Below are 15574 nucleotides of genomic sequence, written 5' to 3' on the forward strand. Positions count from 1 at the left end.
CTCGCTCCCGCTCCCTCTCTCCCTCTCTCTCTGCTCCCTCTCTCCCTCTCTGCCTCTCTCTCCGCTCCCTCTATCCCTCTCTCTCCGCTCCCTCTCTCCCTCTCGCTCCCGCTCCCTCTCTCCCCCGCTCCCTCTCTCCCTCTCTCCCTCTCTCTCCGCTCCCTCTCTCCCTCTCTCCCTCTCTCTCCACTCCCTCTATCCCTGCTCCCTCTCTCCCTCGCTCTCCACTCCCTCTCTCCCTCTCGCTCCCTCTCTCCCTCTCTCTCCACTCCCTCTCTCCCTCTCGCTCCCTCTCTCTCCGCTCCCTCTCTCCCTCTCTCCCTCTCTCTCCACTCCCTCTCTCCCTCTCGCTCCCTCTCTCTCCACTCCCTCTCTCCCTCGCTCTCCGCTCCCTCTCTCCCTCTCTCCCTCTCTCTCCGCTCCATCTCTCCCTCGCTCTCCACTCCCTCTCTCCCTTTCTCTCCACTCCCTCTCTCCCTCTCCCCCTCTCTCTCCACTCACTCTCTCCCTCTCGCTCCCTCTCTCTCCGCTCCCTCTCTCCCTCTCTCTCCGCTCCCTCTTTCTCCGCTCCCTCTCTCCATCTCTCTCCGCTCCCTCTCTCCCTCTCTCTCCGCTCCCTCTCTCCCTCTCTCTCCGCTCCCTCTTTCTCCGCTCCCTCTCTCCCTCTCTCTCCGCTCCCTCTTTCTCCGCTCCCTCTCTCCATCTCTCTCCGCTCCCTCTCTCCCTCTCTCTCCGCTCCCTCTCTCCCTCTCTCTCCGCTCCCTCTTTCTCCACTCCCTCTCTCCCTCTTTCTCCGCTGCCTCTCTCCCTCTCTCTCTGCTCCCTCTTTCTCCGCTCCCTCTCTCCCTCTCTCTCCGCTCCCTCTCTCCCTCTCTCCCTCGCTCTCCGCTCCCTATTTCTCCGCTCCCTCTCTCCGCTCCCTCTCTCCCTCTCTCTCCGCTCCCTCTCTCCCTCTCTCTCCGCTCCCCCTCTCCCTCTCTCCCTCTCTCTCCGCTCCCTCTCTCTCCGCTCCCTCTCTCCTTCTCTCCCTCTCTCTCCCTCTCTCTCCCTCTCTCCCTCTCTCCCCCATTCCCTCTCTCTCAGCTCTCTCTATCCCTCTCTCCCACTCTGCCCGCTCCCTCTCTCCCCACTCCCTCTCTCCCTCTCTCCCTCTCTCCCCGCTCCCTCTCTCCCTCTCTCTCCGCTCCCTCTCTCCCTCTCTCTCCGCTCCCTCTCTCCCTCTCTCTCCGCTCCCTCTCTCCCTCTCTCTCCGCTCCCTCTCTCTCCGCTCCCTCTCTCCCTCTCTCTCCGCTCCCTCTCTCCCTCTCTCCCTCTCTCTCCGCTCCCTCCCTCTCCTCTCCCTCTCTCTCCGCTCCCTCTCTCCGCTCCCTCTCTCCCTCTCTCCCCGCTCCCTCTCTCCCTCTCTCCCTCTCTCTCCGCTCCCTCTCTCCCTCTCTCTCCGCTCCCTCTCTCCCTCTCTCTCCGCTCACTCCCTCCCTCTCTCCCTCTCTCTCCGCTCCCTCTCTCCCTCTCTCTCCGCTCCCTCTCTCCCCCTCTCTCCGCTCCCTCTCTCCCTCTCTCTCCGCTCCCTCTCTCCCTCTCTCTCCGCTCCCTCTCTCCCTCTCTCTCCGCTCCCTCTCTCCCTCTCTCTCCGCTCCCTCTCTCCCTCTCTCCCTCTCTCTCCGCTCCCTCTCTCCCTCTCTCCCTGCTCCCTCTCTCCCTCTCTCTCCGCTCCCTCTCTCCGTCTTTCCCTCTCTCTCCGCTCCCTCTCTCTCCTCTCCCTCTCTCTCCGCTCCCTCTCTCCGCTCCCTCTCTCCCTCTCTCCCTCTCTCCCCGCTCCCTCTCTCCCTCTCTCCCTCTCTCTCCGCTCCCTCTCTCCCTCTCTCTCCGCTCCCTCTCTCCCTCTCTCTCCGCTCCCTCTCTCCCTCTCTCTCCGCTCCCTCTCTCCCTCTCTCTCCGCTCACTCTCTCCCTGTCTCCCTCTCTCTCCGCTCCCTCTCTCCCTCTCTCTCCGCTCCCTCTCTCCTTCTCTCTCCGCTCTCTCTATCCCTCTCTCCCACTCTCCCCACTCCCTCTCTCTCCGCTCCCTCTCTCCCTCTCTCTCCGCTCTCTCTGCTACCTCTCTCCCTCTCTCTTCGCTCCCTCTCTCCCTCTCGCTCCCGCTCCCTCTATCCCTCTCTCCCTCTCTCCCCCATTCCCTCTCTCTCTGCTCCCTCTATCCCTCTCTCCCTCTCTCTCCGCTCCCTCTCTCCCTCTCTCTCCGCTCCCTCTATCCCTCTCTCCCTCTCTCCCTGCTCCCTCTCTCCCTCTCGCTCCCGCTCCCTCTATCCCTCTCTCCCTCTCTCTCCGCTCCCTCTCTCCCTCTCTCTCCGCTCCCTCTATCCCTCTCTCTCTCTCTCCCTGCTCCCTCTCTCCCTCCCTCTCCGCTCCCTCTCTCCCCTGCTCCCTCTCGCTCCACTCCCTGTATCCCTCTCTCCGCGCTCTCTCTCTCCGCTCCCTCTCTCCCTCTCTGCTCCCTCTCTCCCTCTCGCTTCCGCTCCCTCTATCCCTCTCTCCCACTCTTCCCCGCTCCCTCTATCCCTCTCTCCCCCGCTCCCTCTCTCCGCTCTCTCACTGCTCCCTCTCTCCTTCACTCTCTGCTCCCTCTCTCCCTCTTTCCACTCTCTCTCTTGGTACTGACCCTCTGACATTGCGGCACTCCCTCAGTACTGACCCTCTGACAATGCGGCACTCCCTCAGTACTGACTCTCTGACAGTGCGGCACTCCCTCAGTACTGACCCTCTGACAGTGCGGCGCTCCCTCAGTACTGACCCTCTGACAGTGCGGCACTCCCTCAGTACTGACCCTCTGACAGTGCGGCACTCCCTCAGTACTGACCCTCTGACAGTGCAGCACTCCCTCAGTACTGACCCGCTGACAGTGCGGCACTCCCTCAGTACTGACCCTCTGACAGTGCGGCACTCCCTCAGTACTGACCCTCTGACAGTGCGGCACTCCCTCAGTACTGACTCTCTGACAGTGCGGCACTCCCTCAGTACTGATCCTCTTGTGGTGTTGGGTGTTCTGACACACAGATGAGCCAACACGGTTGTATATGGTACAACGCTATTTTATTTAAACTTACTATGTACAGTTTTGTCTTGACACTCTTCACGTGGGGATTCCCTGTTTGTGATTTTGTAACAGCTCTTCTCCGTGTCTTTGTCCCCAGACCTACTGACCACCAGGTGTCGTGCTCGTGCTTTTTATGTGGTTGGTGTTCTTGTGTGTGATTGGTTGTGGTGTTGTGTGCTCTGATTTGCCTGTTGGTGTGTCCATCATGATGTGTGTGTTTGAATATCATGACATCCCCCCTTTTTACAAAGATATGTGCCTACGTGGTAATAAATATGATCGCGTCGTGAGTGCATCTAAGAGTGTGTGTGTGTCGTGTACAGCATGTGCATATGACGGAACTATGTACATGGGGCGATGTCGGGTGCGTCACATGAACCAAGTTGTACCATAACATAACATGAATGCGAACGAGAGAAAAAAAAAACTTGAACAGTTGTCCAGTCAGACGATATCTGGAACGATAAACAACAACAGGTTATCATGTAAAATTGTGCAACTTGTTAGACATATGAACGGTATTATAAGTCCAGTCTAATGGGCTTGTGACGAGTTCGGGTTGACCGTCAGGGTGGCACACCACTCATCGGCTGGATTGATGGCATTGACCTTGTTGACATCGATGACGGAAACGCGGAAGGCATCCTGGTCATCTGCATCACTTAACTGGAAGTCTTGATGCGTGGGCTGGACGGTCCTGACTTGTCTGCGAGACTGTCGGGGATGTGCCGGATCCATGGGTTGAGCCGAACGACAGTGGGCAGCGTAGTGGCCCATCTTGCCACATCTGAGGCACTGTCGGTTTTTTGCAGGACATTGCCCTTTTAAATGTAGAGCTCCACAATTGCCGCACGTCATGACGTCACGGCGTTCGTTGCGCCACTGCGCATGCGCAGTGCGATCTTGCGGTGGGCGCGCCTGCGCAGTGCGTCCCTCGATGTGGCCGTTATTTTTGGCGCGCACCAGCGCGGGAGACCGCGAAAAGCACGGGAAGCGGCCGCTGTCGTCCGGGCCGTGGGTCGGGAAGTAATCGACGGCCTGGATGCGTTCGACGTCGTGGGCGGCCTGGCTTGCCGATTCGACGGCTGGGGACCCCCTCCGTGCCAACTCGGACGCCTGAAATCGGGCAAAACGGCAGGTAGCATTTTCGTGGAGGACACAGGCTTCCACAGCAGATGCTAAGGTGAGGCTTTTTATTTTAAGAAGCTGCTGGCGTAGGCCACTGGAGGCAACGCCAAAAACAATCTGGTCCCTGATCATGGACTCTGTGGTGCTGCCGTAACCGCAGGACTGCGCTAGAATCCGGAGGTGCGTCAAAAAGGGTTGAAAAAGCTCCTCCTTACCTTGCAGGCGTTGCTGAAAGAGGTATCTTTCAAAACTTTCATTTACTTCAACTTTAAAGTGCTGGTCCAGTTTGAGGATGACCGTGTCATATTTGGATTGGTTTTCGCCTTCTTCGAACACCAGTGAGTTGAAGACGTCGAGGGCGTGCTGACCTGCGTAGAAGAGGAGCATTGCAATCTTCGTTTCATCCGAGGCACTCCGTTTTTCGGTGGCACGGATGTACAGGTCAAATCGCTGCCTGAAGAGCTTCCAATTGGTACCTAGGTTCCCCGCGACTTGCAACGGCTGCGGTTTGTCGGTGCGGTCCATGTCCAGAATGGCAGGTTAGTTGGCAGGTATCGATCCACTCCTGTACCATGTGGTGTTGGGTGTTCTGACACACAGATGAGCCAACACGGTTGTATATGGTACAACGCTATTTTATTTAAACTTACTATGTACAGTTTTGTCTTGACACTCTTCACGTGGGGATTCCCTGTTTGTGATTTTGTAACAGCTCTTCTCCGTGTCTTTGTCCCCAGACCTACTGACCACCAGGTGTCGTGCTCGTGCTTTTTATGTGGTTGGTGTTCTTGTGTGTGATTGGTTGTGGTGTTGTGTGCTCTGATTTGCCTGTTGGTGTGTCCATCATGATGTGTGTGTTTGAATATCATGACACCTCTGACAGTGCGGCACTCCCTCAGTACTGACCCTCTGACAGTGCAGCACTCCCTCAGTACTGACCCTCTGACAGTGCAGCCCTCCCCCAGTACTGACCCTCTGACAGTGCGGCACTCCCTCAGTACTGACCCTCTGACAGTGCGGCACTCCCTCAGTACTGACACTCTGACAGTGCGGCACTCCCTCAGTACTGACCCTCTGACAGTGCGGCACTCCCTCAGTACTGACCCTCTGACAGTGCGGCACTCCCTCAGCACTGACCCTTTGACAGTGCGGCACTCCCTCAGTACTGACCCTCTGACAGTGCAGCACTCCCTCAGTACTGACCCTTTGACAGTGCGGCACTCCCTCAGTACTGACCCTCTGACAGTGCGGCACTCCCTCAGTACTGACCCTCTGACAGTGCAGCACTCCCTCAGTACTGACCGTCTGACCGTGCGGCACTCCCTCAGTACTGACCCTCTGACAGTGCAGCACTCCCTCAGTACTGACCGTCTGACAGTGCGGCACTCCCTCAGTACTGACCCTCTGGCAGTGCGGCATCCCTCAGTACTGATGACAGTGCGGCACGCCCTCAGTACTGACACTCTGACAGTGCGGCACTCCCTCAGTACTGACCCTCTGACAGTGCGGCGCTCCCTCAGTACTGACCCTCTGACAGTGCGGCACTCCCTCAGTACAGACCCTCTGACAGTGCGGCACTCCCTCAGTACCGACCCTCTGACAGTGCGGCACTCCCTCAGTACTGACCCTCTGACAGTGCGGCACTCCCTCAGTACCGACCCTCTGACAGTGCGACACTCTGTTCGTACTCTCCCCGAGTTTGGTAACAGGTTTGATATGATCACGGTCCTGGAGTGGAACTATTGATGGTTCAACCTCATGATTCGATAGATGGAGAGCGACCGGTCCTCGATCAGTCACGTCTGATCACATAAATCCCACACACGCACTCTGACCTTTCGCTTACACATTCTCCTGAAGGTGCTGAGCGTCGTTTCAGCTAATCCCTGCTCCTCATCCTGTCCCAGGCAGCTGCCTCCCAATCCCGCAGAGAATCACGTCCTGATCCCAACCTTTCACCCCGTGGTCAGACTGTGTCTCTGTGACTGACAGTTGCTGAGAGGCGATCACACTGAGGATCCACATTTCAAAGGTGCTAGTCATTTAAGTGCCTCGAGCATTTATAAAGAGAGACTTCCCTTTACAGGCCGTCGATCAGTTAACCAGTTTATTTTTATTGGTGCTGAAGAGCATCTGAAGAGAGACTGTGCCATCCACGGTAGCCCATAATATCCAAACTCTGCTGCAAAACCTTGGAATGAAATGTGACTGCAGAGGCAGATTGAGCCACAACAAACAGAGAGAGTAAAACAAAGGAAGTGATTGAAAGTCGCAAAAGTACCAGTGAACATAGAACATCGAACATCGAAAAATACAGCACAGAACAGGCCCTTCAGCCCACAATGTTGTGCCGAACCTTTGTCCTAGATTAATCATAGATTATCATTGAATTTACAGTGCAGAAGGAGGCCATTCGGCCCGTCGAGTCCGCACCGGCTCCCGGAAAGAGCACCCTACCCAAGGTCAACACCTCCACCCTATTCCCACAACTCAGCAACCCCACCCAACACTAAGGGCAATTTTGGACACTAAGGGCAACTTATCATGGCCAAACCACCTAACCTGCACATCTTTGGACTGTGGGAGGAAACCGGAGCACCCGGAGGAAACCCACGCACACACGGGGAGGACGTGCAGACTCCGCACAGACTGTGACCCAAGCTGGAATCGAACCTGGGACCCTGGAGCTGTGAAGCAATTGTGCTATCCACAATGCTACCGTGCTGCCCTTAAGAACAAATTAATCTACACTATAGCATTCTACCGTAATCCATGTACCTATCCAATAGCTGCTTGAAGGTCCCTAATGTTTCCGACTCAACTACTTCCACAGGCCGTGCATTCCATGCCCCCACTACTCTCTGGGTAAAGAACCTACCTCTGACATCCCTCCTATATCTTCCACCATTCACCTTAAATTTATGTCCCCTTGTAATGGTGTGTTCCACCCGGGGAAAAAGTCTCTGACTGTCTACTCTATCTATTCCCCTAATCATCTTATAAACCTCTATCAAGTCGCCCCTCATCCTTCTCCGTTCTAATGAGAAAAGGCCTAGCACCCTCAACCTTTCCTCGTAAGACCTACTCTCCATTCCAGGCAACATCCTGGTAAATCTCCTTTGCACCTTTTCCAAAGCTTCCACATCCTTCCTAAAATGAGGCGACCAGAACTGTACACAGTACTCCAAATGTGGCCTGACCAAGGTTTTGTTCAGCTGCATCATCACCTCACGGCTCTTAAATTCAATCCCTCTGTTAATGAACGCGAGCACACCATAGGCCTTCTTCACAGCTCTATCCACTTGAGTGGCAACTTTCAAAGATGTATGAACATAGACCCCAAGATCTCTCTGCTCCTCCACATTGCCAAGAACTCTACCGTTAACCCTGTATTCCGCATTCATATTTGTCCTTCCAAAATGGACAACCTCACACTTTTCAGGGTTAAACTCCAATGCTTGGTAGACATGCATGATTCTACCTATCTGAATAGAAAATTGAGTCCGCTCTCACTTTTTCCTATCCTCAGTAATTTATCTATTCAAGCCGATTTGCTCAATGAATGGGTCTCTCCAAAATGTTCAAGTGATTGAACCAAATGACACTGTTTATGTACACATGCCTTGGACACGCTCTCAGTGTTGCTCCGCTGGCCATATTCATTCACAACTTTAGTACCATCCCAATCAAAATTTGTGGAAGAATCAGGTAATATGATTAGGAGCATAATATTGGCTCCCTGCTGCACAGGACTGGGAAATGATTGTTTCCCCACGCTCACTGGACTGAATTAACCCAGCACTAGTATAAAGACCATGGCCGTTGTAGAGCCAGCTAACAGGGAGCGAGCAGGGAATCTAGTATAGGGGTAATTGGGGATAGGACGGGAGCAGTGGGGTACGTGGTCTATTGTTTGTGGTTATTTTAGGGGGTATTTTGTGCGTCGACCCGCGCGGTTGTTTTACAAATGTCAATATGTCAAATTGTGAAAATCACAAATGCTTCAATAAAATATTTTCTTACAAAAACAATAAAAAGATGCACGGACTCCCAGACCACCTGCCCCCTCTGTGACCTCGAGGAGTCCGAGTTCCAGGTGCACCTAGTTGTGTGAGATCGCCCCTCGGAATCCTGTTTGTACTTCAGCCGCCCCCCCATGCTCCTGCTCTCTGGCCAGCCTGGTGAGTCGGGGGCAGGTCAGAGTTCACGGGCCTGCTCCCGGGCCTGAGCAAAGTGGCCGTGGACAGGTCCCGGGGGAGGGAGTGACTCCCTTCGCGGCCGGGTGCCCCTGGGAGAGGGGGCGGACGGTGCTCGCCAGTGCGTTTGAGGCCTTCCGTGAGTGGTGGGGGCTGCCGGGGATGGAGGGCACTATCAGCCCCGGGAATGGTATGTTAATCTGATTTGATAAGGTTCCTTCGCGCGGGGGAGAACGTGCAGACTCCGCACAGGCGGTGACCCAAGCCGGGTAATCGAACCAGAGACCCTGGCGGCGTGATGCAGCAGTGCTAGCCACTCTGCCGCCCTGCCGCCATTTGTCCCCGCTTATTCTGTCACGATACCACGTCCTAGGGATCAGTGTGTTATTGTCAAAGGTCCCAGGGGCAACGTGGAGAGCTTTCAATCTGCCCCACACCCCATCACTTTCCAATGAGGGGGGGGGGGGTGCGATCCACAGGTACAGGAATAAACCATTCAGCCCCTCAAGCCCCTAACGTAGGATTGAGGTTCCACAGCCCACTAGGGTGGAGACTTTTGAAGATTTGCCGCCACGTCAGTCACAAATGGCCTGCCACTCATTCCGAGACTGTGCACCCACCCCCCCCCCCCACCCCCGGTTCGAGACACACTGGCCGGGAGGGGAAAACCTTCCCGTATCGAGCCTGTCACACCCTGTGAGGATACAGTAAGTTTGAATGAGGTGGCCTCTCCCTCTTTGACACGCTGAGAGAGAGATACAGGCCCATTTCCCTCATCGCACAGGAGTTGCAACAGGCCATTCGGCCCATCAGATTGCAGAGTCTGGCGGCCGTGTCCTCTCTTTACCGGCGGGGTACACATCCCAAAGGTGGATGTCCCTGTTTGAGATTGACTGACTGGCCTGAGATGGAGCTCGAGAAACCCCCCCCACCACCACCCCGCACCCCGGGGCCGCCATTTTATTTCTGCAGAGTCCGCCCAAGGGCCAATCAGCCTCGAGCCTTGAACCGTCCATCCGCGACGGGGCACCACAGAAAAAACCCACAGGACACAAAGGAGACAATTGTGCAAGAGTTTATTATCGGCAGGAGGTGCAGCAAGCGGGGGGGGGGGGGGGGGGGGGGAGCATGGGAAGGGGAGCAGGGGGTGGTGTTGGAGGGGGGAATGCCGTTTATTGGACCATGGGAAGTTTACAGCGAGAGGACACTGGGCCAATCATGTCTGCCCCAGGCCGAATAAACAGGTCGCCCCCCCCCCCCCCACCCCGGCCTAATCTCCACCCCCCCCAGGGAATATTCCCTGTGGCCTCCCCGATTAACGGGAGGGTGGCTACTCGGCAGCTCGACTTTCAGAACTCTTTGGTCTTCAGCTGGGCGAAGCCACCAGTGAGGATCGACGGGCTGGACGATTGTTTCGGAGCCGGGCAGCTGTGGGACGAGACAGAGTCGTGTTTGAACAGGACCTGGTTGAAGTCCACGGCAACGCCCTGGAGTCGGACGTCCTGCATGCAGCCCGCGTACAGGTACCAGTCATACCCCAGTTTATCCAGGCCTAGACGGAAAGGATAAATGCACAGAGACATCATTGGCTTGGTGACCAAACCCTCCCTATCTCTGTCACCTCCTCCAGTCCCTACAACCCTCCCTATCCCTAACCTCCTCCAGTCCCTACAACCCTCCCTATCTCTGTAACCTCCTCCAGCCCCTATACCCCTCCCTATCTCTGTAACCTCCTCCAGTCCCTACCCCCCTCCCTATCTCTGTAACCTCCTCCAGTCCCTACAACCCTCCCTATCTCTGTAACCTCCTCCAGTCCCTACAACCCTCCCTATCTCTGTAACCCCCTCCAGTCCCTACAACCCTCCCTATCCCTAACCTCCTCCAGTCCCTACACCCCTCCCTATCTCTGTAACCTCCTCCAGCCCCGACAACCCTCCCTATCTCTGTAACCTCCTACTGCCCCCTACACCCCTCCCTATCTCTACACCCTCCCTATCTCTGTAACCTCCTCCAGTCCCTATAACCCTCCCTATCTCTGTAACCTCCTCCAGCCCCTACAACCCTCCCTATCTCCGTAACCTCCTACTGCCCCCTACACCCCTCCCTATCTCTACACCCTCCCTATCTCTGTAACCTCCTCCAGTCCCTACACCCCCTCCCTATCTCTGTAACCTCCTCCAGCCCCTACACCCCTCCCTATCTCTGTAACCTCCTCCAGCCCCGACAACCCTCCCTATCTCTGTAACCTCCTACTGCCCCCTACAACCCTCCCTATCTCTGTAACCTCCTACTGCCCCCTACACCCCTCCCTATCTCTACACCCTCCCTATCTCTGTAACCTCCTCCAGTCCCTACAACCCTCCCTATCTCTGTAACCTCCTCCAGCCCCTACAACCCTCCCTATCTCTGTAACCTCCTACTGCCCCCTACAACCCTCCCTATCTCTGTAACCTCCTACTGCCCCCTACACCCCTCCCTATCTCTACACCCTCCCTATCTCTGTAACCTCCTCCAGTCCCTACAACCCTCCCTATCTCTGTAACCTCCTCCAGCCCCTACAACCCTCCCTATCTCTGTAACCTCCTCCAGTCCCTACAACCCTCCCTATCTCTGTAACCTCCTCCAGCCCCTACACCCCTTCCTTTCTCTGTCACCTCCTCCAGCCCTACAACCCTCCCTATCTCTGTAACCTCCTCCAGCCCCTACAACCCTCCCTATCTCTGTCACCTCCTCCAGCCCTACACCCATCCCTATTTCTGTAACCTCCTCCAGCCCCTACACCCCCCTCCCTATCTCTGTAACCTCCTCCAGCCCTACAACCCTCCCTATCTCTGTAACCTCCTCCAGTCCCTACAACCCTCCCTATCTCTGTAACCTCCTCCAGCCCCTACAACCCTCCCTATCTCTGTAACCTCCTCCAGTCCCTACACCCCTCCCTATCTCTGTAACCTCCTCCAGTCCCTACACCCCTCCTTATCTCTGTAACCCCCTCCAGCCCCTACACCCCTCCCTATTTCTGTAACCTCCTCCAGCCCCTACACCCCCCTCCCTATCTCTGTAACCTCCTCCAGCCCTACAACCCTCCCTATCTCTGTAACCTCCTCCAGCCCCTACAACCCTCCCTATCTCTGTAACCTCCTCTAGCCCCTACACCCCTCCCTATCTCTGTAACCTCCTCCAACCCCTACACCCCTCCCTATCTATGTAACCTCCTCCAGCCCCGACACCCCTCCCTATCTCTGTAACCTCCTCCAGCCCCTACACGCCCTCCCTATCTCTGTAACCTCCTCCAGCCCCTACACCCCCTCCCTATCTCTGTAACCTCCTCCGGCCTCTACACCCCTCCCTATCTATGTAACCTCCTCCAGCCCCTACACCCCTCCCTATCTCTGTAACCTCCTCCAGCCCCTACACCCCCTCCCTATCTCTGTAACCTCCTCCGGCCTCTACACCCCTCCCTATCTATGTAACCTCCTCCAGCCCCTACACCCCTCCCTATCTCTGTAACCTCCTCCAGCCCCTACACCCCCTCCGTATCTCTGTAACCTCCTCCAACCCCTACACCCTCCCTATCTCTGTAACCTCCTCCGGCCTCTACAACCCTCCCTATCTCTGTAACCTCCTCCGGCCTCTACAACCCTCCCTATCTCTGTAACCTCCTCCAGCCCCGACACCCTCCCTATCTCTGTAACCTCCTCCGGCCTCTACAACCCTCCCTATCTCTGTAACCTCCTCCAGCCCCGACACCCTCCCTATCTCTGTAATCTCCTCCGGCCTCTACAACCCTCCCTATCTCTGTAACCTCCTCCAGCCCTACACCCCTCCCTATCTCTGTAACCTCCTCCAGCCCCTACAATCCTCCCTATCTCTGTAACCTCCTCCACTCCCTACAAACCTCCCTATCACTGTAACCTCCTCCTGCCCTACACCCCTCCCTATCTCTGTAATTTCCTCCAGCCCCTACAACCCTCCCTATCTCTGTAACCTCCTCCAGCCCTACACCCCTCCCTATCTCTGTAACCTCCTCCAGCCCCTACAACCCTCCCTATCTCTGTAACCTCCTCCAGCCCTACAACCCTCCCTATCTCTGCAACCTCCTCCAGCCCTACACCCCTCCCTATCTCTGTAACCTCCTCCACTCCCTACAACCCTCCCTATCTCTGTAACCTCCTCCAGCCCTACAACCCTCCCTATCCCTGTAACCTCCTCCAGCCCTACAACCCTCCCTATCTCTGTAACCTCCTCCAGCCCTACAACCCTCCCTATCTCTGTAACCTCCTCCAGCCCTACAACCCTCCCTATCTCTGTAACCTCCTCCAGCCCTACAACCCTCCCTATCTCTGTAACCTCCTCCAGCCCTACACCCCTCCCTATCTCTGTAACCTCCTCCACTCCCTACAACCCTCCCTATCTCTGTAACCTCCTCCAGCCCTACAACCCTCCCTATCTCTGTAACCTCCTCCAGCCCCTACAACCCTCCCTATCTCTGTAACCTCCTCCAGCCCCTACAACCCTCCCTATCGCTGTAACGTCCTCCAGCCCCTAAAACCCTCCCTATCGCTGTAACCTCCTCCAGCCCGCCCTATCTCTGTAACCTCCTCCAGTCTCTACACCCCTCCCTATCTCTGTAACCTCCTCCGGCCCCTACACCCCTCCCTATCTCTGTAACCTCCACCAGCCCCTACACCCCTCCCTATCTCTGTAACCTCCTCCAGCCCCTACACCCCTCCCTATCTCTGTAACCTCCTCCAGCCCCAACAACCCTCCCTATCTCCGTAACCTCCTCCAGCCCCAACAACCCTCCCTATCTCCGTAACCTCCTCCAGCACCAACAACCCTCCCTATCTCTGTAACCTCCTCCAGCTCCTAAAACCCTCGCTATCGCTGTAACCTCCTCCAGCCCCTGCACCCCTCCCTATCTCTGTAACCTCCTCCAGACCCTACACCCCTCCCTATCTCTGTAACCTCCTCCAGCCCCAACAACCCTCCCTATCTCTGGAACCTCCTCCAGTCCCTACAACCCTCCCTATCTCTGTAACCTCCTCCAGACCCTACAACCCTCCCTATCTCTGTAACCTCCTCCAGACCCTACACCCCTCCCTATCTCTGTAACCTCCTCCAGCCCCAACAACCCTCCCTATCTCTGTAACCTCCTCCAGCCCCAACAACCCTCATATCTCCGAAACCTCCTCCAGCCCCAACAACCCTCCCTATCTCTGTTACCTCCTCCAGCCCCAACAACCCTCCCTATCTCTGTAACCTCCTCCAGACCCTACAACCCTCCCTATCTCTGTAACCTCCTACACCCCTCCCTATTTCTGTAATATCCTCCAGCCCCGCAACCCTCCCTATCTCTATAACCTCCTCCAGCCTCTACCACCCTCCCTATCTCTGTAACCTCCTCCAGCCTCTACAACCCACCCTATCTCTGTAACCCCCTCCAGCCCCTACACCCCTCCCTATCTCTGTAACCTCCTCCAGCCTCTACACCCCTCCCTATCTCTGTAACCTCCTCCAGACCCTACAACCCTCCCTATCTCTGTAACCTCCTCCATCACCAACAATCCTCCCTATGTCTGTAACCTCCTCCATCACCTACAACCCTCCCTATCTCTGTAACCTCCTCCAGCCCCTACACCCCTCCCTATCTCTGTAACCTCCTCCAGCCCCTACACCCCCTCCCTATCTCTGTAACCTCCTCCAGCCCCGACAACCCTCCCTATCTCTGTAATCTCCTCCAGCCCCTACACCCCTCCCTATCTCTGTAATCTCCTCCATCACCTACAACCCTCCCTATCTCTGTAATCTCCTCCAGCCCCACACCCCTCCCTATCTCTGTAATCTCCTCCATCACCTACAACCCTCCCTATCTCTGTAACCTCCTCCAGCCCCTACAACCCTCCCTATCTCTGTAATCTCCTCCAGCCCGAACAACCCTCCCTATCTCTGTAACCTCCTCCAGACCCTACAACCCTCCCTATCTCTGTAATCTCCTCCAGCCCCACAACCCTCCCTATCTCTGTAAACTCCTCCAGCCCCTACAACCCTCCCTGTCCCTGTAACCTCCTCCAGCCCCTACACCCCCTCCCTATCTCTGTAACCTCCTCCAGACCCTACAACCCTCCCTATCTCTGTAACCTCCTCCAGCCCCACAACCCTCCCTATCTCTGTAACCTCCTCCAGCCCCACAACACTCCCTATCTCTGTAATCTCCTCCAGCCCCACAACCCTCCCTATCTCTGTAACTTCCTCCAGCCCCTACACCCCTCCCTATCTCTGTAACCTCCTCCAGACCCTACAACCCTCCCTATCTCTGTAACCTCCTACACCCCTCCCTATCTCTGTAATCCCCTCCAGCCCCGCAACCCTCCCTATCTCTATAACCTCCTCCAGCCTCTACAACCCTCCCTATCTCTGTAACCTCCTCCAGCCTCTACAACCCTCCCTATCTCTGTAACCTCCTCCAGCCCCTACACCCCCTTCCCATCTCTGTAACCTCCTCCAGCCCCTACACCCCTCCCTATCTCTGTAACCTCCTCCAGCCCCGCAACCCTCCCTATCTCTGTAACCTCCTCCATCACCTACAACCCTCCCTATCTCTGTAACCTCCTCCAGCCCCTACAACCCTCCCTATCTCTGTAATCTCCATTACCTACAACCCTCCCTATCTCTGTAATCTCCTCCAGCCCCATAACCCACCCTATCTCTGTAACCTCCTCCAGCCCCTACAACCCTCCCTATCTCTGTAACCTCCTCCAGCCTCTACAACTCTCCCTATCTCTGTAACCTCCTCCATCACCTACAACCCTCCCTATCTCTGTAACCTCCTCCAGCCCCGCAACCCTCCCTATCCCTGTAACCTCCTCCAGCCCCTGCAACCCTCCCTATCTCTGTAACCTCCTCCATCACCAACAATCCTCCCTATCTCTCTAACCTCCTCCATCACCAACAATCCTCCCTATCTCTGTAATCTCCTCCATCACCAACAATCTTCCCTATCCCTGTAATCCCCTCCAGCCCCTACAACCCTCCCTATCTCTGTAATATCCTCCATCACCTACAACCCTCCCTATCTCTGTAATCTCCTCCATCACCTACAACCCTTCCTATCTCTGTAATCTCCTCCATCACCTACAACCCTCCCTATCTCTGTAATC

The 15574-nt window shown here is 56.0% G+C and overlaps 1 protein-coding gene across 1 annotated transcript in view; it reads right to left on the bottom strand.

Moving 5' to 3' along the window:
* Nucleotides 1-9477: 9477 nt before the first annotated feature.
* The window catches only part of shbg (sex hormone-binding globulin), a 52291-nt gene continuing 46194 nt past the window's right edge, over nucleotides 9478-15574 (bottom strand). The window contains exon 8 of the mRNA XM_072493240.1: nucleotides 9478-9969. Within this exon, the coding sequence (XP_072349341.1) occupies nucleotides 9767-9969 (203 nt within the window). The 3' untranslated portion in view covers nucleotides 9478-9766. The remainder of the gene's footprint in view (nucleotides 9970-15574) is intronic.

Source organism: Scyliorhinus torazame, chromosome 31 (genome assembly GCF_047496885.1).
Source record: "Scyliorhinus torazame isolate Kashiwa2021f chromosome 31, sScyTor2.1, whole genome shotgun sequence".
NCBI classification, from domain to species: domain Eukaryota; kingdom Metazoa; phylum Chordata; class Chondrichthyes; order Carcharhiniformes; family Scyliorhinidae; genus Scyliorhinus; species Scyliorhinus torazame.